The sequence below is a fragment of the Neoarius graeffei genome, chromosome 16, assembly GCF_027579695.1.
Source record: "Neoarius graeffei isolate fNeoGra1 chromosome 16, fNeoGra1.pri, whole genome shotgun sequence".
Taxonomy (NCBI): domain Eukaryota; kingdom Metazoa; phylum Chordata; class Actinopteri; order Siluriformes; family Ariidae; genus Neoarius; species Neoarius graeffei.
In genome coordinates, this window is record NC_083584.1 from 38,437,951 (window position 1) to 38,464,827 (window position 26,877).

General features: G+C 41.8%; 1 protein-coding gene across 1 annotated transcript; it reads left to right on the forward strand.

Moving 5' to 3' along the window:
• The first annotated feature begins 477 nt into the window (after positions 1-477).
• Positions 478-26,855, forward strand: ahdc1 (AT hook, DNA binding motif, containing 1). Its single transcript, XM_060942925.1, has 5 exons — positions 478-911; positions 5,857-5,940; positions 20,498-20,532; positions 20,672-25,158; positions 25,372-26,855. Exon 4 carries the CDS (start codon positions 20,884-20,886, stop codon positions 25,129-25,131), a length of 4,248 nt encoding a protein of 1,415 aa, XP_060798908.1. The 5' UTR covers positions 478-911; positions 5,857-5,940; positions 20,498-20,532; positions 20,672-20,883; the 3' UTR covers positions 25,132-25,158; positions 25,372-26,855.
• Positions 26,856-26,877: the final 22 nt, after the last annotated feature.

The window sequence follows — 26,877 nt, forward strand, 5'->3', positions numbered from 1 at the left end:
CACACTTAGAAACAAGAGGTCTTCACTGTTTTTTGGGGTGACTTCATATTTTAAATCCTCTGTGATTGGGATACACCCAACTGCAAGGTCTAAAACCTTAAAGAGTTCTGCAGAGGGGCAACTCAAGGGTTCGAACTTGAACTCTTTCTCCCTGAGAGTTCTTCTAACCACTGCATTCCTCAAACAACACTTAACTGTAGGAATCAGGGTGCTAATATCATTGAATGCTTAGTGCTCTCTGTTTAGATCATTTTCGTCCTTTTGAGTACTCTTGGTCCCCCGGTTTGCTCCTGGAACCTTTTGCTTTACGTCCACGAGTGAATATTTCAAAGAGGCATAAACAAAGACTTCAATACCCAGAGTTCCCGAGAATCTACGGAAGCCCAGAAGCTGCTGTTAGGCACGTTTGCACTTGGCGCTGGCGAGGTAGCGTGGAGTCAGTGGGTTTGCAGAGGGAAGAGAAACGGCGCAGGAACGCGCTCACTGCGATGTGACTCGCGTCTCCATCGCGTCTCCGGGCGCATCGGCGTCAAAACTGCAGCGCACCATTTCACACGTTTTCATTCACATGTAGCAACGACAAACAGGCGCGATTTTTTTTTTTTTTTTATCATATGGTATCTTTATTTGTTAATATATATTTTTTTCAATATAGAGGCTTTTTTTAAATCTCTTTCACCAGATGTTGACAGAGAACAGCTTGGTTGAGCGTCGCAAGACGGCAGACAGCCGAGTGGGAGATGCCCGAAAGCGCCCAGTCGGCTGTGGAGCGCGTTATGCGCGCGGGCACCTGTGAGGCTGAAGCGGCTGCGTGTCCCGGTGTTTTGGCGCTGGTGATTGGTGTCGGTGCGCGCGTGAGGAGCTCGGCGGCGGCTGCAGCAGCGCGGAGCGTGAAGTGCGTTCGCATCCCGGTGAGTGCGCGGCGTCTGCCTGCACAGTCCACATTTGCATAACCCATGCAGCCTTTCCCCAGAGTCGTTGGGAATTTTGGAGAGGGTTTGTGTTTGCTGTTGAATTTCCATTAACCTCATCACTGCCATTCATAGGTCAGGTTGCGCACACGCGCTCAGGAAGCGCTTCATATATACAGTAGGTCCATTCCGCCCCGCTCCTCAGCCTAGTCATTCACATTGTGGATTCCTGGAGCTCACGTCCATCAGAGGTAAATGATTAGCTGTGTTGCGTTTTAAGGGACATTTCTGCAATATATATGGCAGATATGTAAATGCCAGTTGTTACATGGATGATTGCTGAGCAACAATGTTTAAGCGCTGTTAAAAATACAGGGATTTGGTGTTGTGACGGCGGCGCGTGCGTCTGGCGCTGTTTTGGTTGTGATCACGGTTAGACGTGATAGCAGACTCACACGTCCGCCCGCTTCCAAGCCCGCCTATGGTTCTCTTGATTAGTCTAGCTAATTTTGCCCCCCGCCGCATCTCTCTCTCTCTCTCTCTCTCTCTCTCTCTCTGGCTATGCAGTACATCCGCAGATGCCAATTAAAGTTCACAGTCGTCTGGTTCATTTTCCTTTTTTCCCTTTTTCTTTTTAATTTGCCATCACACATTTTGTCCACTGCTTTATATGCAAAACCACACAGTGTGTCAAAAATAGTTAGCTTCTTACAGGTGCATGCAGGGCAGCGGGCGTGGGTGGGGTTGTACCTTAAAGGTGAATGAAGGCTGAGGACACACAGGGGGCCCCAAATGGACCCTGACAGTCTGAGCCAGGGAGCTTAGGGGCCACAGCAGTTTCACTGGCACAGCTGTGTAAGTGGCATACTAGTTTGACACAGTGTGGTAGTGTGCTGTTTTGGACACATTTTGACTCAGGTTCAGATGTCCAGTGGAAAGTGTATGCACACTTTTCATACACTGTTGAGCATGGTTATGTTACGTGCAAAGAATTCCAGATCACAAAAAAAAAAAAAAAATGATCTGGGGGGAACAAAAATCACATGGAGACCTCAGGGAGTTTTTGTTTGTTTATTCATTTATTGGCGCATGATAGACACATTACACCAAATATTTGCCCCATGGCCCAGTTGGACACTGAAATGGCAGCCAATTTGGTGGTTGCTGTATTTCAGCACATGCTTTTAAGAGTATGCATTGTGTGTATGTGTGTGTGTGTGCACATGTGTGCGTGTCCATCAGACAGCTCTGGTCACCATGGCGACCTTTATTAAAGAAAATTTAGAAGGCCACACCAGCTGGAGACTTCTGATTGGCAGAGAGGAGAGATCCAGCATGACCTTGGTGGTAGCTGTCAAAACAGTCATGTCTCTGCCATCTTACATATAGTGCCATAGTCCTACATACTTCAGAATGATTCAAGGTGCTACAGATGTAAGCACTATGACAATGCATACATAACCTATCTCACACATTCCATGAGACTACACTCCCTTTCCTGCTTCCCTTATTCTTTATGTTCTTCTGTTTTATTCTCTCTCTCTGTCTGTCTGTCTGTCTCTCTCTCTCTCTCCATCTGTCTCCCTGTCTGGCCAACAGAGCTGGTTTTAGGAGAGCTTTCACCTTTGACCCTGGCTTGGTAGAGAGTGTGTGGTGTGGAGGTGTGTGTGTGTGTGTGTGAGAGAGAGAGAGAGAGCGAGGTAGGTTGGGTGGGTGTAATGGGATTTGGGGCATGCAGCAAAGCTGACTTGATCTACATCACTGTGTGTGTGTGTGTGTGTGTGTGTGTGTAATTTTGTCTGCAGGACACCGAGCCAGGGTTTGTGGGAGGGAGGTATGGATGAGGGAAAGTGAGAGCCTGTGTATGTGTCTAGGGGTTCTGTATATCCGAGTGTTCTGCATGCCTCTATACACTGAGCCAACTCTAATGAGAGACTGAACCAACTCAATTATTTAGGGGGGAGCTTTGTGAGTCAGAAGATGCAGACGCAGAAGTACATGCACACACTATAGTGCAACAGATTGCAGGTCATGCAAATAAATGTTACTAAAATACCAGATCCTTTGTGTTCATCAAATATCCAGAGATAATGTTTAAGCTTAATCTGCTCTGACATATTGCTGCCTGATTATGCTGTAAGGCTGGAGCATCATATCTTTTGATTCTATTGTATTAAAATGACTTATATAAACAGGTTCACACAGTTTAACTATCGTGGCGCTGCACTGTTTCTTGATGCTTGTCAGCTGAGGTAGCTCAGAAATGTTTGCATAAAGTATTTGAATTTCTTGAAATACTGCATTTAAATGATCTGGAAGTTTTTAACGTGTTTTGCCATGCTACAATATACTGATCAAGTAGTATATGTAACCTCTTGCAAAGACCATGCAAATCCATCCATCCAGCCATTATCCATAACCACTTATCCTGTGCAGGGTCGCGGGCAAGCTGGAGCCTATCCCAGCTGACTATGGGCGAGAGGCGGGGTACACCCTGGACAAGTCGCCAGGTCATCACAGGGCTGACAGTATGCAAAGTCTCTCTCTTTATTTTAATAGAGGATTCACATGACTTCTCCTGACTTAAGATAATTGGCGCTATGCCCGCAAATTCTATCAAACAGCCCTTTGAGACCAGGCAGTGGAATAGAGCACTGTGGACTAATACAAATCCAAAACTGTCCATACATTCTTAGAGAAAAAGGGGGTTTTTATGATTTTTAGGGGTTTACTGGATAATTAAGCATGCTTGGCATCCTAAAATGGTTCTACTTGGATCCCTTTCTGAGTTGGAAACACTCTGTTACATGATTCTACAAAGAACCGTTGAGGGTTCTCCCAGAGGACCAGCTGAGAAAGCCTTAAGCAGTGTCTTTGGATTTTGTGGGGTAGTGACATCTGCAGCTGGGTTTGTTTTCAAAAGTTTTGAAATTTTGAGTAGCAAAAGAAAATGTGAATGAATCTGTTATGCAGAAATCCTGACAACAATGTAATATGATCAGGGAAAAGAAAGTAAAATACCCAAAGTGCGTGACGGATGTTGGCCACTGTATGTAATAAATAGTGGCAAACAAACAGCAGCACAATGGAGAGCTGTAGAGCTGCATTGTGTCTCTACTGTATGTTTAGCAGCTACAGTACAGCACAACATGGACTAGTTGAAACGTAAGAGTACTCAGTGGAAAATACGCAAATCAATCTTGCTCAGAAAATTTTCTTATACAAAAAGAAAAAAAGATTAATTTTTCTATTCTATTAAATGTCTTTTAATTTCTAGAAATTATTTTGCTTGCTCATTAAATTTCTATCAATTTCTAGAAATTGTTTTGTTTGCTCAGAATTGCTCCAGTGTCTCAAAAACAGGGACACGTCCCTGACATCATGCTCATTTAAAGCATGCATTTGTAATACTCTTATTTGCATCTTGCCTTCTTTAATAGTCCAACTTTTAAGTTTAGTGAAGTGCAAAGACTTTTTTGTGATAATTAGGTGATCTTTTTCCTCCAAAAGTCCTGTTACAAAAATCTCTAACAAAGAAAATTATTAAGCTTATTTTTAAAGTCTGATTTTTATTACTTGGAATTTGGTTTTATGTGGAGTGATATGAGACAGCGGACTAAACTTTTTTTTTTTTTGTACTCCGTGAACTCGGTGTCAGGCACAACTCAAGATTTCAGTGCGCTAAAGTCCGATAGAACTTTTTCCAACTTTTTTGCATTCTGTTGATAAAGAAGTGTGCTAATATATTGCATAACAAATTGTGATACACCATTTTGGCATACTATTTAGTGTGGTAATATGCAGTTTGAGATGTAAACCTATTGGTTAGAGTTGTCAGAGTGGACTTGAGTTATGACTCTGTGACGATTGTTTTCGGCTAATCAATGATTTGCAGTATTTCTAGCTCATACTATGTCCCTGTCCAGTAAATTTAGTACCTTGAAAAGAAATGTAACCAAATTCAGCACACGTCTTTAAATACATAATGGGTTATTAAATGATGGAGATAATGACTAAATGTGGGAATGCAGATTTGTTACCATACTGTGCCGTATGACGCAGTCACATTAAAAACAATAAAATAATTCATTTATCCTGACTAAAGGCCTTTGCACATAAATGCATATTGCATTTATGGTGGATCCGGATCCAATCCCAAGAATACCCAGAAACCCAGAGCAGATAGTAACCTGGGCTCAGAATTAAGCCGGTCACATAAAGAAAATAACAAAACTGCCATTATTGGACCTGTTTGATTTCTGAGGACAGAAAAAGGATCCATTTGCCTGTTTAGCAGCTTGAACTCTAGAGTAGGCCAGCACAACATAACACTGTATACTACCAGCCATTGTCTCCATAAACGACTCTCCAGTTCCTTGCTATATTTTTTGCGAATAATTTTGATTAATTTTTTTCTTAATTTATTTTCCCTTACAGCTTATAGCACTCATATGCAAAAACTAGATGGTTTAAAACAGCATTCTACTTAAGAACATTTGATCATGACCTGTTGTTAGGTCTGTTTTTAATATGTCCAAAAATGTGTGCACTGTCACAAAGCAACACTGACTGACTTGGTGTGCAAGTCACCAGTGTAGTGTGTTGGTTTAGAGTTATTGTATAGTTTTCATATGTTAATTATGCAGCCTGTATGCAGTGGCCAAGACTTTATATTTCTTTGGCAGAATCCTGAGTGAGAACACAGGAACACAGGCTTTATGAAATGTTTTATGCTTATTGGAGTGTTACATAAAGACAACACAGGTGAGTGTGTATAAGGAGTATTCAAAGTACTGAAGTGTAAAATCAGCAGGAGATATTAAGGAGTTTTATGGCATCAATCTAAATGTTTTGTGCTGGTGATGTCAACCTTGACTTTGCTTAGTCTCTCTCTCTCTCTCTCTCTCTCTCTCTCTGTCTATCTTTTTCTCTCTCTCTCTCTCAGGTAACAAACTGGCAGGGTAGCATTGCCATGGAAACATGCGATTTGTGAGTGAGAAGAGAATCAGTTGAGAGAATCTAGAAAAAGGTAAGTGTGAGGGTTTTTTTTTTTTGTTATGCTGCATATGTTAGCACACATTTTGAGTGGGAAGTATGTGTGTGTTGTAAGAAATATATTCCTCCCTCTGGATGTAATGAAATATGTCAGCGCATGTCATGCTAAGCAGCCTGTGCTGATACCTGCATGCTTCGTTTTCAAATATTAGCTCCACTCTCCTCCGAGCAAAAAGAGACGATGCCTTCGGCCCACAGTTCCTCCTCCCCCGTAATCACGTCATCCTCGCAGTCTTTTGGCAAATAGGAGATCCAACTTTTGCTAATACAATTCACACTTCGTTTCAGAGTGACTCATTCATTCTGACTCAGTTGCTCAACCATTCATTCATTGAGAGTTTTTGGTGTGATTTGTGAAGTTATATCAACAGCAAAAGTCATAGTGATACATAAGCAATACAGTGCTCAAAATGTTTCTGTATAATGTAATTGAGAAGGGAAGGGGGTGGGATGATGGAGTCAAAAGTAATGTATGAAAACTGTCAAAAGTATTGGTATGTACATTCACCAGCCACTTTAATAGGAACTTGTTCTTGATTCTAAGATTCCTGTTCTTGGCTGCAGGAGTGGAACCCAGTGTGTTGTTCTGCTGTTGCATGCTGAGATGCTTTTCTGCTCACCACGGTTGTAAAGAATTGCTATGAGTTGTTGTGTTCTTCCGGGCAGCTCAAACCAATCTGGCCATTTTCCTCTGCCCTCTCTTATCTTCCACCCACTGAACTGTCTCTCACTCAATGTTTTTTTTTGTTTTTCGCACCATTCTGTGTAAACTCTAGCGACTGCTGTGTGTGAAAACCCCAGGAGATCAGCAGTTTCTGAAACACTCAAACCAGTCCATCTGGCACCAACACCCATGCCACAGTGAAAGTCACAGAGATCACAATTTTTCCCATTCTGATGTTTGAAGTGAACATTAACTGAAGCTCTTGATTTGTATCTGCATGATTTGATGCATTGTGCTGCTGTCAAGGGATTGACTGATTAGATAACTGCATAAAACAGCAGGTAGATGGGTGTTCCTAATAAAGTGGCTTGTGAGTTTAAATGTCATTTATATTGTAACATTCAGATTCATAAAATCTGCAACGGTATTTGTAACTTATATTTAACATGTTAGCTATTTGTACAACCCCGATTCCAAAAAAGTTGGGACAAAGTACAAATTGTAAATAAAAACGGAATGCAATAATTTACAAATCTCAAAAACTGATATTGTATTCACAATAGAACATAGACAACATATCAAATGTTGAAAGTGAGACATTTTGAAATTTCATGCCAAATATTGGCTCATTTGAAATTTCATGACAGCAACACATCTCAAAAAAGTTGGGACAGGGGCAATAAGAGGCTGGAAAAGTTAAAGGTACAAAAAAGGAACAGCTGGAGGACCAAATTGCAACTCATTAGGTCAATTGGCAATAGGTTATTAACATGACTGGGTATAAAAAGAGCATCTTGGAGTGGCAGCAGCTCTCAGAAGCAAAGATGGGAAGAGGATCACCAATCCCCCTAATTCTGCACCGACAAATAGTGGAGCAATATCAGAAAGGAGTTCGACAGTGTAAAATTGCAAAGAGTTTGAACATATCATCATCTACAGTGCATAATATCATCCAAAGATTCAGAGAATCTGGAAGAATCTCTGTGCGTAAGGGTCAAGGCCGGAAAACCATACTGGGTACCCGTGATCTTCGGGCCCTTAGACGGCACTGCATCACATACAGGCATGCTTCTGTATTGGAAATCACAAAATGGGCTCAGGAATATTTCCAGAGAACGTTATCTGTGAACACAATTCACCGTGCCATCCGCCGTTGCCAGCTAAAACTCTATAGTTCAAAGAAGAAGCCGTATCTAAGCATGATCCAGAAGCGCAGTCGTCTTCTCTGGGCCAAGGCTCATTTAAAATGGACTGTGGCAAAGTGGAAAACTGTTCTGTGGTCAGACGAATCCAAATTTGAAGTTCTTTATGGAAATCAGGGACGCCGTGTCATTCGGACTAAAGAGACGAAGGACAACCCAAGTTGTTATCAGCGCTCAGTTCAGAAGCCTGCATCTCTGATGGTATGGGGTTGCATTAGTGTGTGTGGCATGGGCAGCTTACACATCTGGAAAGACACCATCAATGCTGAAAGGTATATCCAGGTTCTAGAGCAACATATGCTCCCATCCAGACGACGTCTCTTTCAGGGAAGACCTTGCATTTTCCAACATGACAATGCCAAACCACATACTACATCAATTACAGCATCATGGCTGCGTAGAAGAAGGGTCCGGGTACTGAACTGGCCAGCCTGCAGTCCAGATCTTTCACCCATAGAAAACATTTGGCGCATCATAAAATGGCAGATACGACAAAAAAGACCTAAGACAGTTGAGCAACTAGAATCCTACATTAGACAAGAATGGGTTAACATTCCTATCCCTAAACTTGAGCAACTTGTCTCCTCAGTCCCCAGACGTTTACAGACTGTTGTAAAGAGAAAAGGGGATGTCTCACAGTGGTAAACATGGCCTTGTCCCAACTTTTTTGAGATGTGTTGTTGTCATGAAATTTAAAATCACCTAATTTTTCTCTTTCAATGATACATTTTCTCAGTTTAAACATTTGATATGTCATCTATGTTCTATTCTGAATAAAATATGGAATTTTGAAACTTCCACATCATTGCATTCCATTTTTATTTACAATTTGGACTTTGTCCCAACTTTTTTGGAATCGGGGTTGTACATTAAAACTATGAATGCTGAGTTACATCTTGAAAATGTTAATATTCTGTTTATGAATAACAATTTTAATGGTACATTTACAAATCACAAGCTAAATTGATTACACTATTACAAAGTGATGATTTTGATTGAAACATCTCACTCATAACATTTTGAGATGCATAACCAATGTGGATGACTGCACAAAGCTGGAGGCGGAGCTGAAATAATTCTATGAGCTGCGGCAATAAATAGTCAAAACCCAGCATGGAAACTGCTTATCTCTATCAGCTCTAAACCTACAAAGTGAAGCATAATGCAACCTGAAATCATGACTAATAACACACACAATGCTCACATTTACAAAACAGGTGAACATGAGACGAAGAGAGGAGAAGAGAGAAGAGTAGACTAGAGGACATGAGAAGGATGACGGATAATAAAGTTAGAGATGTGAAAGGAAGTTGCCAGTAGAAGAGACTGAGACATCTCCATCTCCAGTAGGAAGACGATGTCTGTATTTCCTCTAATACAGCTTTAGCTGAATTGCTTGTCTCAGTGCTTTTTAGAGGCTTTGAACAGATCTGACTTTGTTTTATTTGTCATGGTTAACTGCTCAGATTTACTCATTAACCATGAATAGACTCAGAGCTGAAACATTACCAGGCACAGACAGTTCATTTTTTAAGTGGACCATAGACACTAGAGGACACTCACGTAAAGCCGAGTGTGTCATACAAACCAGGATTCACATTCTTGCCTCTTGTTCACGGAACACACTCCAGTGGTGTCAGTCTAACAGTCTTCATCACATTCATAAATATTTCATGATACAGTCATGCACGTGTATGTAGTGATCCTTTTATTTGTGTCCAGGAGATGTTTTGCACCGGTGTTATACGTAGTGTGTCTGTCACTCATGTGTTAATAATATGCTAAAAAAATTATAAATGTGATCATTTTTTTTAAATCAGGAGGAAGTTAAAATAAATATGGACATGCAGGTTGGTGACCATATCTTTACAAATATGTGCAAATAGAAAATGCACCCATGTTCTGTATTATTCACTATTATTTTACAGTTAAAAATGTATTTATATAAAAGACCAATATTCAGTTGATATTACAAATAAAAACAAATGAAGGAATCTAAAATGTAAATGGTTTTGCAATGAGAAGAATTATATCCTTTTTCCCCCCCCAAACTGCACGACGGCCTGTAGAATCTGTAGCTTTTAGAAAGAACTTGCCAGTAGGCTTGGTCAATAGTTACTATTGCTACTTAAGCAACTAAAACAACATGCCATCAAGAAGCCTCAAGGGAAAAGTTGTTAATTAAACCAACATCATGCCATTTCATTCCATCTGATGAGGCATTTGTAGAAAATAAGGACAAAGGAGAAGCAAGTGGTTGTAGTAGTAGACCTGATCTGATGTTAGCTATAAGCCTTTATAAATCTGGCTGGTCCACCAGGTAATGAACACAAGATGAGTCACTCATTTCAAAGTAAATGGGAGCAAGAATTTTTTATTGGCTTCTTCTCTGAGCTAAACTACTTCGGCAATTGTTAAATCTACTTGCAGTACAGTTCAAAATAATATACATTCGTCTTCAGTAACCTCTATATCCTGGTCAGGGTCATTTTGGAGCCAGAAATTATTCCTGTAACACTAGGCACAAGGCGGGAGAATTCAGCCTGAACGGGATGCCAGTCCATTACAGGGCTCCATGCACACACACATATTCACACAGATTCATTCACACTTACAGTCACTTTAGTTGAGCATATTTTTTGGAGCATGGGAGGTAACCAGAGAACCCGGAGGAAACCCTGTGAACACAGGGAGAACATTGGAAAATCCAGTCCATATGTAGTGATAGGCTTTTTTTCCATGCCATGAAACATTATAGACATGTCACATTTTTAAAACTTGACCTGCATTACACTTCAGTGATATTGCCATGGTGTTGCCATGATACACTGGTTAATCAAGGCTTTACTCTGGCATTTAATGATAACTGTGGTTATTAAATTCAGAACAACAAGACTACCAGGGTTGTATTATAGATCACTATGTATATTACAAGTTATATTTAATATAATTTGTGTTTTTATGCACAGAGAAGCATTCTGCACTTTATTAGAAATTCCTACTTTACATTCTTTCCTTGGAGTCATGCCAAAAGTCTAGATTATAAATGTAGAATTAAAAATGTGAAAAAGATGAGCAATGTGTTGTTAACTGGATATTCTAATTCAGGAAGAGTCTCATTCTAAAGCTGAAGTGCATGAGATGGTCATTGTTTATTTGTGTACACTGTTTAAAACACTGTAAAAAATGATCAAAAGACGTGGAAGGGATACAAGTAGAAAAACATTAAATTATACTAATTTACTGTGTGATATTAATTCAATTTACTGTGTGAGATATATATATATATATATATATATATATATATATATATATATATATATATATATATATATAAACTAACAAGAAGACACAGTCATCTATATCCCCCGCCCTATATACCAACTATATACCAAGTTTCAAGATATTATTTGTCACATTTTTTAAGTTCTGCTGCAGGAAACCAACCCTACCTCTTTACACTGACCTCAGCAGCCCATGGCATAAGCCCACCAGACCTTTGGTCCAGATGAGCTAAAAATGAAAATTTCTCACATTTTTTAGTATCAAAGGCACATATACATTACTTAATCAACACATATACCAACTTTCAAGACCGTATCACTCATAGTTTTCAAGTTCTGCTCCGGACACGAAACCTACCCCTAAGGCTAACCTGAGAGACTAAGTCTGAAATTGTTTCCATGGAAACATGAAACCTTAAAATTTCTCAAATTTCTTTGTATGAAAAGGCACATCTACATCACCTTGTTAACCTGTATACCAAGTTTCAAATCCATATCATGAATAGTTTTGGATATATGCTCCGGAAACAAACATTGCTCTTAGAAACTAAGTCAAAATCTATTTTCTATGTAAAAATTTGAAAAATACTTTTTTTTTTTCCAAAAATCCAAAATAGCAAAAGACACCAGTTTATATGTTGCTTGATATGCATACAAAGTTTCATGAAGGTATCTTCAGTAGTTTTAAAGATATGGCCCGGAAACGAAAACGTGACCAGACGGACAGACAGATGGAACCCGTTTCTATATACCCCACCCAAACTTTGTTTGGGCAGGGGATAATAATTGTTAATAATTGTTTTGTAAGTTCACGTAACTTAAAAAAAAAGAAAAATTAGTAGGCATGTTTGGAATGAGAAAAATGTTTTAATTCTATTTAATGTGTAATTGAATGGCCAACCAATACCCCAACCCCCCCCCCCCCCCCCCCCCCCCCCCCCCCCCAAAAAAAAAAAAAAAACAGAACGAGTAACCGAGTTGAGTTTGGTTGCCCATCTTACCATAGGGCCAGAGCAATGAACACAAGCATAAGGGTGGAGCTGGACATAGTGTAGACCATTGACTGTTGATTTCGTGAAATGAAATCAGCACAGATTCACCAAGCCATCAATCAAGTCAATGGCCACAATTATGCGGACACCTATCACACTCGTATGTGCTTTGTGAACATCCCATTGTAGAGTTTGTCCACCCATTGCTGCTGTAACAGCCTCCACTCTTCTATTAAAGGATTCTTCATTTTGTCTTTCTTCAGAAACTCATAACAATTCAGATAAGCCTTTAAGTAAAACCTCAGCAGAAATCTAGAATCGTTAACCATCTAAGAACCTTTGAAGAACCATTTTTCTAAAAATGCACAAAAATGCACAAAACAAAACCATACTAGATTGTATATAACAATGTTATTGCACAACATACAGTAGTACATATTTCAGAATATTACTTAATATAGTGGTGTAGTTTTATTAATTTGTGGTGTAGGATATTGAGTTCGAGTCCCCTGCCAGACTGTAGGGTTGTCATCTGATAACACTCCCATCAAGTATGATGGATAACCTGTAAAGTTGTATTTGAGCAGCTGCTTTATGTCTCACAAAACTAAAAGATTAATCACTCCTTGAAGCTCTTTAATTGTCACTGCTGTTGTTAGGTAGCATTGCCTGGGATATGATGTCATCACCTCACAGCCTCCAGAGAACTACTTGTACTTCTGTGAGGACTGTTATGTGATACAAAATGGACATGAGCATCGAAAGTTCTCGATTTGGATTAGTAACCAGACAATGTTATACTGCACTGCTGTTGGAAAATACAACACTTCTACACACACACAATCCTCTATATCTTCTAGTACTCTTTTATATGTAAGCCTACAGATGCTTGTCCCACTACCTCCTGCTTTGTGTGTGTGTGTGTGTGTGTGTGTGTGTGTGTGTGTGTGTGTGTGTGTGTGTGTGTGTGTGTGTATGTGTGTGTGTGTGTGTGTGTGTGTGTGTGTGTGCATGTTACAAGCACATCATTTGGTTATTTGTTATTGCTATTATTATTTGAGCATAAGTGACTGTTAAAGGATGATACTGCAGGTGAGGAAGGTTATAAATTCTGCTCCTCTCTCTTTGTCTATCACTCTTTTTCTTACTGTTGCTTTTTGCTCTGTCGATCCATCTCACTCTACTTTTTCTCCCATCTCCTGTCTTTATTCTACCTTTAGTCTCTCTTGCGGACTCTATCGCCCTCCCCCTTCCACCGTCCTCTAGTTCCTCTATCTTTCTCTTTTAGTCTCTCACTACTCTGTATTTCTCCCCTGGCTCTGGCTCTCTCTCTCTCTCTCTCTCTCTCTCTCTCTCTCTCTCTCTCTCTCATCCACACTCTCTCTGTCTGCTGGAAGTTAATGAGCCCAGCTCCCCCTGGGGAACACACACTTCCTTTGCCAGAAAGGGAATGATAGAGAGACAGAAAGCTTAACTCTGAGGTGTGTGTGTGTGTGTGTGTGTGTGTGTGTGTGAGAGAGAGAGAGAGAGAGAGAGAGAGAGAGTGTGCGCATGTATGTGTGTGTGTGTGTGTGTGTGTGTGTGTGTGTGTGTGTGTGTGTGTGTGTGTGTGAGTGAGAGAGAGAGTGAGTGAGTGAGTAAGAGAGACACATTGCAGAAAAAGATAGTGGGGGAAGGGGAGGGGCACTGAGGGGAGATAAGAGAGAAGGATAGAGAAGAGAATCTACAGAAAGATTCCAGCGTAGGTAAGAGTGGATGTGTGCGGTCACCATGGTAGAAAAATGCAAAAATGTGCATCAGAAAGATGAATTAGTTCTCTAGAAACTACTGTCTTGAGATTCTGTCTAAGGAAAGAGTGAAGAAGAGAGGAGAAAGGATGGAGAGATAGAGGGAAAGAGTGAAGGTGATGTACAGAGTAAAGAGGAGCCACTGCGGGGTTTTTATACCAGACTGAGCGAAAGACAACTCTCATGAACATGTGTCCATCCGTATGTTTGCATGTGCGCAGGCGTGCTTGAGAACCTTGGTGTGTGCTCCTGAGATGGAATGCGCACAAGGCAGCCATTGTTGTTTAAACAGGCAGCCAGCAGCCCTTCTCCTTGGCAACGGGCTCTGCAGCAGTGTCTCCCACGGCAACAGTGGAACGGGGGTGCTCTGGGTTCAGGCTGTGTATATATATGTGTGTGTGTGTGTGTGTGTGTGTGTGTGTGTGTGTGTGTGTGTGTGTGTGTGCACGCGTGTACACAGTGGTCATGTCAGGAAGTCAGGGCCGCAGTAGAGAGGCCCCTCTCCAAAATGCTAGCCTCAAGGTCTCACTCAATATGTGTGCATGCACGTGTCAGTGTGTTTTCTGACACAGTGTGCACAGGGAGAGAGGCAGTGGGTGAGCGAGCTGCCACGAATAAGACACAGAATGAGTACAGACAGCTTTAAAGGACAAATTGCAATGTGAAAAGATGAGAATAGGATGAAAGTGGTTGTAAGAGAAGATGCTGTGGAAGTCGAGGTGTTTAAAGAAACGAGGGAGGGAAGGTGAGAAAGAAAGGACAGAAGTGCTACATGATAGCGACTACAATGATAATCTCAGTTATGTTGCTCAATATCATTGATCATTATTAGTCCAGTGTGATCTCATGAGCAATACATTTGATTTCTAACTAACGAGTGTGTCAGAAATTTTGAAAGTTTGAAAATCACTTGAGTCATGCAAAGTGTTTTGAATGTACAAGTTGTTGAGACCATGCATTAATGTTGTACCAAATTTGTTTAACTTCTCAACTTTGTCAACTTCTCAACTTCGTACTTTAAAATAACAAAAACAGCCTTTTCCTTGCATGCACATAGAAAAGGTTTCCTCAAGGTATTTTCGGATGGATATTGGTTCTAGCTTTTTAAACAGTACTATTTGTTATCTTTTCTAAAAGGGAGATTCTCTGTTATAGGGTTCCATATTGAACCTTTAAGGGTTCCCTCAGAATATACAGCGCATGTTCCTACACATGGACCTAGTCACAAAAATTCGACTCAAATAAATAAAGGTAATTATGCGCACAGTATGTAACCAAACAGATAGTTAAACTGTATAAATAAGTCTATATCTGTTTCTATATTTACAACATTGTCTAACATTACCCAAGTATCTAACTTTCAAGAAGTTCACTGAGACTCCATCCATCCATCCATCCATCCATCCATCCATCCATCCATCCATCCATCCATCCATCCATTATCTGTAACCGCTTATCCTGTGCAGGGTTGTGGGCAAGCTGGAGCCTATCCCAGCTGACTATGGTGAGAGGTGGGGTACAATCAATTTAGAGTCACCAGTTAGCCTAACCTGCATGTCTTTGGACTGTGGGGGAAACCGGAGCACCCGGAGGAAACCCACGCGGACACGGGGAGAACATGCAAACTCCACACAGAAAGGCCCCCATCAGCCACGGGGCTCGAACCCAGAACCTTCTTGCTGTGAGGCGATATACTGCAGTCAATGTTTAATTAATTGGGGGAGCCAAAAATTGTGATTAAAAATGAAAATACAATAAATAATTGTGCAGCCTTATAGTCTCTCCAGAGTTTACATTCAAAAAAGAGATGCATAGTAAAAGTGAGAGAAAACAACAAAGGTCTCGAGCATTTTCTCTCTCTCTCTCTCTCTCTCTCTCTCTCTCTCTCTCTTCGCCTGCTGTTGGATGTTCCTTTCCAGCTGGTGCTGTAGTCACATGACCCATGGAGGAGTGAAGGGTGGATTGGAGGGTCTCTGCAATTCTTAAAATAACCGCTACATGTAGACTCACAGAAGTAACAGTGCTGCTGCAAAGAGAGAAACAGAAGGCAAGATGTAGTAAAAGTGTGTGTGTGTGTGCGTGTGCGCGCGCGCGTGTGTGTGTGTTGGCAGGAACTAGTGTTAAAGACAGGCTCTGATGATGAAGATTATTAGGAATTTCCTGCAGCTGGGGATGAGAGAGGAAGAGAGGAAGAAAGTGAGGGAGGGTGAGAGTGATAGTTAGTTGGGGGGGGAGTGGGGTGGGATGGAGGAGTAGGGGCCATGGAGAGGTGGGAAGAGGGAGTGAGAGTGGGTGAGTGTGAGTGAAAGAGAAAGCAGTATGAGAGACAAGCAGCGAGACAGGGAAAGGGAGAAGTGGAGCGCCGGAGAACGATGAGGGAATGCTGAGTAGAAGAAGTGAAACCTGGAGAGGAGACATGGGGCAGACAAAGTGTGTGTTCATGTGTCCGTATATGTGTGTGTGTCTGTGTGTGATGACAGCTGTGTTTCTTCTGCAGAGTGTCACTGAATGTCTCTGTGGACCGTGTGACCCACTTCTACCTCTCTCTCTGCGTTTCCCTTTCTCCTTCCCCCCTTTTTCTCTCCCACCTCACTCTCCATTCTGCATCATTCTTTTTGCCCTCTCTCTCTTTCTGTATATCTTGCTCACCCTCCATCTCCTACCACCCCCCACCCCCCACCCCCATCACTTGCCCTCACACACTGTCAGGGCTGCTGCCTGTATCTTAGCAACAACTGCACTCTCATTTGAACTGAGTGAGTGCTTTTCCCTAACACACCCACTGAAACACACGTACTTGTGTAAACACACAAATACACACATATGCACATGTATACACACACACACACACACACACACACACACACACACACACACACACACACACACACACACACACACACACACAAAGAACCATGCTCTTTCACATTGCGCAAACACCCACACATACACTTGTGCAATTACACACATACTCCAAAACCACCATCACTACTTAAGAGTATCAGGCTCTACAGCCCCTTTCATACGCACACTTTTACAGAGGAATTCAACTATAATTCATCAGGAAGGGGTTAACTGTGAACACACGCCAGAGCCTAAATCCCAAAAAGACCACTGGGACAAGACAGTACAATTTCTTGAAAATAAGCCAAGCGACTGTTTATGAACAAATAAACACTGAAAGGGAGCGATGTCTTGATGACTGTTCATTTGTTAATGCTTTTCCACCTTGTGAGGCAACTGACTCAAAATGTTTGCACAGTGCAACAACAATGAGGAATCTAATATTGAGTAAACCTGGATTGGCATTAGATCAGATTTGACATAATTTCTGATCCAAATGATGTATTTTACCATGAATGTGCTATGAACAGTACAACATAGCTATGCACTTGAACATGTGTTAAATCCCACCATCATACTTCTGTTATTTTGCTTTAACTTGCTCAGATGGCAGACTATCTGTTACTAAATACGATATGTTACTAAAAGAATGTCAGTATCAACAGTATTCAAACAAAACTATTTTGTTGGAAATAAAAATCACTTAACTTATTGAAAAATGAACTGCATTAAACTATTATATTTATGATTTGTTATATGCTATGTCCTGAGCAACAGGGCTTTTTGGCCAGTGTGAACATGTGCAGTGTGAAGACTTCAGGTTTGTCCCAGTGGTCTTTTTGGGATATTACCAGCAAATAATAATAATAGTAATAATAATAATAATAATGCAGGTTTTGAGTGAGATAAGATTATAAGAATGAGAGCTGGAGATGGGGCACATGTAGGTTGTATAATGGTGTGCATTTTTGTGTGTGTTTCCCAGTGCTTTTAAGACAGTGTTTTAGTCCGTCATCAGAACATTAGTCATATTGCAAGTTTTCCATTAACAATTTTCAAGTAGTTAAACACTTCTCATAAGCTTCTCTTGCTGCATTGCAGATGTGGACAGATCACTTCTGTATGTTTACGACTACAGCGTTTATGTGGTTGAATGTTTACAAAAGAATCTTTGAGTGCTTATGTATTCTATAATTACATTCAGAGGACTTTTAAAACATTACGCTTAATATTTGACCTAATGTGCTTCCTGGACTTCTGTTATTTGGTGGTTATGGCTTCGGGCAGCTTTGAGCACAAGCAGAGTGGACAGAGTTGTGACAGGGAAATACTGTTATTGGCTTACCGTTAGCAGATGTTTTTTGTTACCCACAGTGCATTGTGGCAGATTCTGGAGAAAATGATAGGAGAGTATAAGAAAGCAGAGGGAAAAAGTGTAAGAGAGAGAGAGAGAGAGACAAAGAGAGAGAACAGCAGTAAGTGGAGAAAAGCTTGAACTTGACAGTGGTGGTGGGAATGGTGAACATGTAAAATTATTAATTGAGTTACTGGCAAGCAACCACCACAAATTACTCTGATTAAGTCTATGATGCATACACAGAATGACACACTTTGTTTTTGAGTTATTCTAACTCACTAGCGTGCACTGGCAGGGAAATGCATAGTTCGGCCAAAACAGAGTGAAAAGGGGAGGAGAAGCTCCAGACACACTATCTTTTAAAGGCTATGGGATGAAGTGTGTGTGTGCGTGTGTGTGTGTGCGTGTGTGTGTGTGCGTGTGTGTGTGTGCGTGTGTGTGTGTGTGTGTGTGTGTGTGTGTGTGTGTGTGTGTGTGTGTGTGTGTGTGAGAGAGAGAGAGAGAGAGAGAGAGAGAGGTATGTGTGCGCGCGTGTGTGAGAGAGACTATAATTAAAGTGGCGATCTGCAGTTGTTCTCATTCCTGTCTTCAGTTAGACTGATGCTTAATTAATTAATGGCATTAATTAAAAGAGAGAGAGAGAGAGAGAGAGAGAGAGAGAGAGAACATAGTGATATATGCAGCAGATCTAAGAGCTGTAGGCCCTTTGAGTCTTCTAGTTGAGAAATATACACTTCTGCAGTCTAAGTAGTCCATACATGATCTCATCCGGGTTCTCATCTCTAGAGAATACCTTTACTTGTTCTATATGATGGAGGCTAATACTTATATTGCAGTCTGTCCAAAACCAGTATAGTTAACTACTTATTGGTTAAATAGTCATTCCGTGTCGGTAGATAGTTTGCTTCTCTGTTTCTGTTTTCGCTCAGTCTGTTTGTCTGTCTGCCAGTGCATCTTTAAGCACACAGGCATGGCAGGGTTTGTTCGGCCCAGAGCACCACAGCACATGTTTCTGCTCCACTCCTTTACTCCTCTCTCCCTGCTTCCCCTCTCCTCGCCAGTTAGTAATAAGAACCATGTGCAAAAGCAACAGTGATGGATGGAAATGTGTGTGTATAAGAGCTTGTGTGTGAGAGAGAAAAAGAAAGGAAGAGTGTGGGAGTGAGAGTGTGCATGGTATGGGCTTTGCAACTGTAGATGTCTGTTTGTCATTACAGACTTAGTAATTTTTGTTTTTTAAAACAAAAAAAAATTAAACAATACTGTGCAAAAAATTGCAGGCACATTAAAAGAAATTCTTTTAAAAATACCATCAAAACCAATGGAATGAAAAGTTTCTAAATAGTGAAACATTTACTTTATTGAGCAAGAATACAACTGTAATAGAGTGATGCAGCTTTTGCCTTTGCTTGTAAAATGGCTTAACCCTGTCACGTACATTGTCCTGTAGTTTCTAAGGAAACTGGCTGGTAGGTTGTTGCTACAGTTCTTCTGTCTCTGCAGGTAAAAGCCCAGACAGCCTTGATTTGATTTTTTTTTTCATAATCATGATGTGTTGCTTAACATGGTTCATTACTTAACAAAAAAAATTCTCTGTAACGCATTTTATTCTTTTCACACACTAATGCAGAAGGAATAAAGTAGCCATGTAGGACAACATTTGCATAAAAATGCACTGTGCCCAATACATTTGCATGGTACTTTATCTCACACTTTTATTTTCACTTGTGCTTGTGGTTAATATGTCCGCATGCTTTTTTGTCTGTCACTGGTTGTTGCAATTGGGAAAGTATGCCAAGAACCCTCTGACTCTCTCTGGCCTTTTTTTGTCCATACATACAAGCACTGGTTTCCATGCAGCCTTCCTTAAGCAGACGGACGCTCCAGCCTTCCCAACATCCTCTCATTCTTCTGCTGCCCCCTGTTGATCAGTCTTTCACTTCATTTTTTAACTTTTTTCTGCATTGTCCAAGGAGCTCTGTGTGTGTGTGTGTGTGTGTGTGTGAGAGAGAGAGAGAGAGAGAGAGAGAGAAGCAAGGATGCCCAAGTCCAGTCATGTGATCCAGTTAATTATTAGGTTTAATAATTGTTTGATTGAACTACTATTTAAAGTTTAGTTGAAAACTTAACTATCCAAATATATTGTGTATAGTTTGTTACATAAATAAATAACTTGATAAAATTATTTAATATAACATAATTATTAATTATTTAATACATAGTCTGGTTACTGTATGTATTAAAACTGTATTGCTATGGTAAAAAAAAAACTGTTTTCTTGAGCAACTGCACTGGATGGAAAACTGTAACCATGGTTACCACTCCCCTCATATTCTATTGCCTGGGTTACCATGATTCTCTAAGTGTATCACTATGGTAACGGTTGTCCTTTTGTCCACAGGGATAACACAAAACATGACCATAGCAACACAAATGGTAAGAACAATAACAGTTATCATTAAAGCATAATCATAAAATAAAGATAATGATAATAATAAACGTATTGATATTTACTCTTACAACTATATGTTTATACTGTTTATATACTGTTTATACTATTTCTTTAACTCCACAGATAAGCATTGCCGGATAATTTCCAAGGACTTTACTCCTGAAATCCTTGTTTACTGACAGTCTTGCACTTAGACTTACCGGCCAAAGAACTGCACGCTGAGAGAGAGAGGGACTTGCCTTTGTGTCAGCCAGTGGACATTAACAAAACATAGGCAGATATTTACTGCCTAAATTATATACGTGCACTGGTGCAGTCTATCACTTTAAAAAGCAATGAGTCGACTGTCGGGCCGTCTGCGATCTGGAAGTGTGCGTTTGGTTTGTGAAGCCCTGGGTGGGGAGGATTGCAGTGAAGCCGAAGGCTCCTGGATGGGAGATATGGGGCCTGGAGTCACTTCAGCAGCAACAAGTAGCTCTGACCCAGCTGCTTCACTACACTATAGATTGTTTACACCTCCTTCACTTGCTAATGGTCTACGTAATCATGATGACCAGTTTCAGCGCAGAGCAAGGAGACGCAGACAAATGGACCATGTGGAACAAACGCACATGCATGAACAAATTCACATTCAATCACACACACGTCCACAGATGCACATACACCAACAACCACTTTCACAACAACAGAGCACTCACACAGAACACTCCAACACACGTCTACAATCTCAAATGCACATTCAAATGAATACCCATGTGCGCACTGAGAGAGATGTAATGATGCACAAACATACACATACAGAGATGGTCAGATCTTCAACTGTGGAAGAGGACACCTCTCTTGTTCCAGAGGATCTGTCAATAACTCCAAAGACTGAAACATACACTTCCCTTGTCCATTCAACCCATCCACTGCATACCAACCAACTCTCACAAAACTACTCATCCCTTCAACCCAGCCTTGCTTCTACAAGTAAGGTAGATACAGAGAAACCCTCTAATATCAGTAAACTGGAGAGAAATCCCTTAACAAACCCAGAATTAGATAATAGTTCTAGTGCAAGCCACAATCCTGTCAATACCCCTGTGGAGGCTGAAAGGAAGTATACCCTGAGGAGTTCTGGTCGGCCACGTTTTCCCTGCCACCTTCGCAAGTCATCTCGTTTACGCAGGGCTGCAGAGGATAATGTAATGAAAAGGGAAGTAGAACAAAAAGAGGCAGATGAGGATAGGAACATCTGGAGAGGAGAAGAGATTAGACCAAGGGAAGAGTGTCCTCTAGAAGTGGCTGTTTCTGCTTCATCCCTTGAGGTTTCACCAGCTCCTACTAATTCAATTCATATAGTGCCAAATCATAGTGTAGGAATACCATTTGGGAAGGCAGCAAGTGAAGGCAGCACTGTGATTCAGACTTCACAGAGAGGTAAACAACGAGGTCGTTTTTTAGGTGTGAGAAAGATTGTGGTAAAAATTGCAAGAATTCCTGTACATCTTAGTCGACGACAGAAAAGCTATAAGATCTCCTCTCTAGAGCCTGTGGCAGTGGGGTCACATGGGGAAGGGTGTACTGCAGGAGAAGCACCAGAAGGGGGATCTGGTGGAGAGATGGGTGCACATATTTCAAGGGAACCAACTGCTCTTCTCCGCATGAAAAATAATGGGAAGAGTGTAATGGTGATGTTTCCTCCAGGAGAGCTACCGGTCATCTTGAAACGTCGAAGAGGGCGGCCTCCTAAACAAGCTTTACCAGGACAGCCTGACATGCGTGAGACTAAAGCTGGGGCTGCAAGTGCTGCAGAGCCCAAGAAACCCAGGAGGCGTCGGCGAGTGAAGCTACCTTCCCCTCTGCCGTCTTATGTTAATGACACCAATGATGTTAAAGTAGAATACGCAGACGTTCTGTCTAAACTGGCCTTCTTAAACCGGCAACCTCCCAGTACTGGCCGCTGCTCCCCACCACGTTGTTGGACTCCGACTGAACCTGAGACCTTCCATACATCTCCAGAAAACCCAAATCTGTCCACACTACTGCATCGTCTCACAGGCTTCCGTAGGCGAGGTGGTCGTGCAGGCTGTATGGGGGGGAGGGGAGGGGGTATGACTGGGTGCTCGGAGGCTTTTAAGAGGTCCTTCAGTGATTTCTTTGAGACAATTGGCAAAAAGCGCAAAGTTCCTCTGTCTGAACCTGGAACTCCGCGAAAAAGGGGTAAAGGGCTTAGTGGTGGAATGAAGAGAGCAACAATGAGCGAGCAAGGCAGCCTGGTGACTGGGGAAAAGATTAGAAAGCGGCGTTCACGAAAGAATGGAACATTAAAAGGCAGTCAGGGAGTTCTGGATCAAGACTGGCAAAATGGAAATAGTGGGTGGGGAGAGAAGTGTGATCCAGATCCAGGTATTTACCAGGGCTCGTGTTCACCTCGTGGAAGCTTTCCATCCTCTGAGACTGGCAAAGGGGGAGTGTACCATAGCCCTGGGATGAGAGGTGCTGGCAGTGCAGAGGAATGTCAGGGAATGTTTGCAGGATATTTTCGTTCTTTACTTGATTCAGATGACTCCTCAGATTTGTTGGACATTTCTATGTCCAGCCCTACAGGACACCAAGATGGTCGTAAAATCACTCCAGGATATGAAGGCAGCAGTCCAGGTGCAGCCCATTGCTGGTCTCCTGCTTTTCCTAAAAGAAGCCCCAAAGTAGCAGCTTGTACCGGGGAGGGGGGCTCCCTTTCTTCAGCCCAATCTCATAGCAGCTCTGCTACAAGGAGCCCATATTTATACAGTGTATCCCAAACATCCCCCACCACTTCTTTCCCAAAATCTCCTGCTCTTTCCCTCTCTCGGTCACCTAGTTCTCCCCATCCTTCATCTGGATGTTTTTCCCAATACCCCTCCACTTATAGTGGAAATGTGCCACAAGGAACAGGCGTTTGCCCCGTGACTCAGCAGCAGCACAGATCAAGTGACTGCAGCTTTGCTTATGGCACTAAAACCTCCCCTGCCTCTTCAACACAACGCCACATTAATTATTCAAGTTATCAATCCTCTGCCAAGCGACATTATAGTGCATATCCTGGACCTACCGTTGTCCCCATGCAACAGAATGAGTCTACTGGTCCATCATCCCCAAGTGGAAGTTACATGTCAATATCAAAGACTAGCTCCTTTTCCTCATCCTCATCTCCTCCCGAAGGTTCCAAACAATACCAGTGCTCTGCACTTTGGGGTTACAGGCAAGGGGGCTCTACCTGGGGTGGTGATGGATTTGGCACTCATCAGTTTCATGGCTACTCTGACTATGGCGTGAGTGGAACTAGCTCTGAGTCCAAAGACATCCTAGACATTTCAAATTACACACCCCAAAAGGCAAAGCAGCGTCCCTGCCCTGACACATTTTCTGAGTCCTCCTCTGATTCTTCCCACACAGGGATAGGAAGCATGGGGGGCACATTCTGCCCTAGGGATGCACCAGTATCTGAGGGACAGTCGAGCCTGTCAAGCCTAGAGAAGCTGATGTTAGATTGGAATGAAAATTCTACAGGCCCCTCATATAACTGGAGTCAGAATGTTTTGTTTCAAGGTGGTACAAAACCAGGCAGAGGACGAAAGAAACGGTCTGAGACACAGAGTGACAAGGAAACAGGCCATATGCCTCCAGGATCACCTGCAAGTCCTCCTGTGCAGGGAAGTGGACCAAAGCGAAGTGCTTCTGCAGGCCGACAGCCTAGAGGGAGTAGAGGCAGAGGAGGCTTTTCTCCTTGCCAAAGAGAGCGATCTTTACCACCAAAGCCCAAACTTCAAAAGCCTGCAGCTCCCCCAGCAGCAGGGCAGATGACATCATCAGGGGGACTATACCAGGAAACACTAGATTATTACAGTGGAGATAGCAGTAGCCTTTCACCACTAAGTCATGCCCCTGAGCCCTGTGAATACCCTTCTCCCTACTCTGCCCATACCTCTACTCCATCTTCTGATGAAAGATTTGCCCATATTTACCCCTCAGACTCTGCCTCTCTTTCTCCCAGCCTGTCAACTCAGTCAGATGTCCTAAAGCAGCATCCTAAACCTACACCCCCTCCGCAGACATATGGACATACTACCAGGACATTCAGCCCGACGCTATCCCCTAGTCCTCGCCTTCCGCCACAGTGTAGCTCAGCAATGAGTCCACATCGTGTGCCAAAGGACCAATTTCCACAGTATGACTCACCCAGTTACAGTAGCTCTCCTTGCTGGTATGGGCAGGGTGGGAGTGTTGCTCATAGTCCCCAGAGCTATGAAGAGCTGCGCTCCACTACCATCACTATGCCCTCAAACAAACGGGACATGTCTCTAATTAGCCCTGGGATGAGAGCACCATCCCATTCTCCTTATACTACACCTCTGCTCAGAGGACATACTATGTCCTCTTCTTGTGTGGGTGGGAGTCAAGACTCTTCTCCCCAGCATGAGGAGCTGGGCTATCATGGTAATATGGACAGCTATGCACCCGTAGGACACCGTTATGTGTCCCAAAGTTCTCGAGCGGGGGTTCTCTGCCAACTGTTGGATCAACCCAGTGACGAAGGCTTCACTGTCACCAGCCTGTAGTTAGCATTTTGCACCATCCCAAAAAAGGTGAGAAATTAGTTCTCAAACATGCTTGAGACAAAGATAATGAAGTGCATTAAGATTACATCTATAATTATCATTAAGTAGCACTGAGAAAGAGTTTCTAAACAAATGTTCCTATTATGATGCATGGTCATGGCCACAAATCATGGTCAATAATCATGGTCAATTTAAACCCTTTCAGCCTTTGTTTATACATTGTCTCTTTCTTTTCAACAGATGATTTGGACTACACCATTTTCATATTTCTAATATTTTATAAGAATGTGATGTTACAGAAGAAACTTGTTAGATAGGATTAAGGAGATTTGGAACTGTAGACTAAAAGATGATTTCTTCAGCAGTGACAATCAAGACACACACACACACATGCACGCACGCACGCACGCACACACACACACACACACACACACACACACACACACACACGCATGCACTGAACAACTGCAACAGCACATGAATACACAGATAGATGCTCCTACATGCACAAGACCAGTTGTGAAGCTTGGGTGGAGTTTTTTTTTTTTTTTTTCTGAATGGATGGACATACTGCTAATATCAACTAGAAGAACTCCTCCACTGAACTGCAGAAATTCTCACAATGCAAATATTACTCATTGAAACAGAAACCCAGATATGCCTGCAACGGTTGTTCAATCTGACATGAGAGATCATGCAAAAGGTTTTTGGACTTCACACTGATCTCTCTGTTTTTTCCTCTGCTCTGATGCTTTTTCTGTGTCTATCTGTCTCTTCTAGTCTCAACATCATCTCTGGCTATGTCAAAAGAGATTAATTATTACTCCCCAGAATCTACCACCTTTGCAGGGTTTTTGATGGTGACCCTGCTCCATACACAGACTTTTCCCCCTTATCCCACCTTATGTGCTGTCTGCTCCAAAATACCAGCATCTGTACATAAGTCACACCAACCGACTCAACACCAGAAATAACAATGCAATGACATAAATAACTGAAGTATAGTAATCACAAAAGTGGAGAAAGTTTTGCAAAGGCTGTAAATTTATTACCAAATTATTATGAGAATGTTACAGAATTTCTGTTATGACATGTAAGAGATGTCAATTTAATGTTAATTTATAAGTGACTTTAAATGGTTCCACTTGATCCTGTGAAAATAGTTATTGCAATCATTTTAAGCAAGGGTATGGTTTGGTCCAATGCGGTTTGTCTGAATCAAATGCCTTTTTTTTCCCCTTTTCTTGATCACGGCCTGCAGCATGGTCATACCCTGCCCAACACCCAGTTCTTGTCTCTGTATTTTTGTAATTTTCTGTCAGAAGGACAGACACTCATGCACTGACCCCAAAGATGCTGCTCTGGCAAAGGTGCTGAGAGGCCAGTCTTTCTGAGCATGGAGGTCTGGAACTCAGGGTGTGGACAATGCCTATTCTCCTATTCATACTGCTCCCCCTCCTTTTTTCTCTCTCCACTGTTCCTATTTCTTGTGGTCTGCTGTGTCGTACAGTGATTTTTTTGTGATGAAATACTGTATCTGTCTGTTCCATATACTGTATCTAAGGTGGGAATATTTAAATACACATTCTGTTCTTATCATTGCGTAACTCTGTCCTGCCTCTGCTCTGTGGGGTGGTGTAGAGTGGTGTGAGAATGTTACACATTAGACAAGGCAGGCAGAACAGAGATTTAAAAAAAATTACACATATGTATATGATTACAGTTTCATCTATACAATCTTGATTT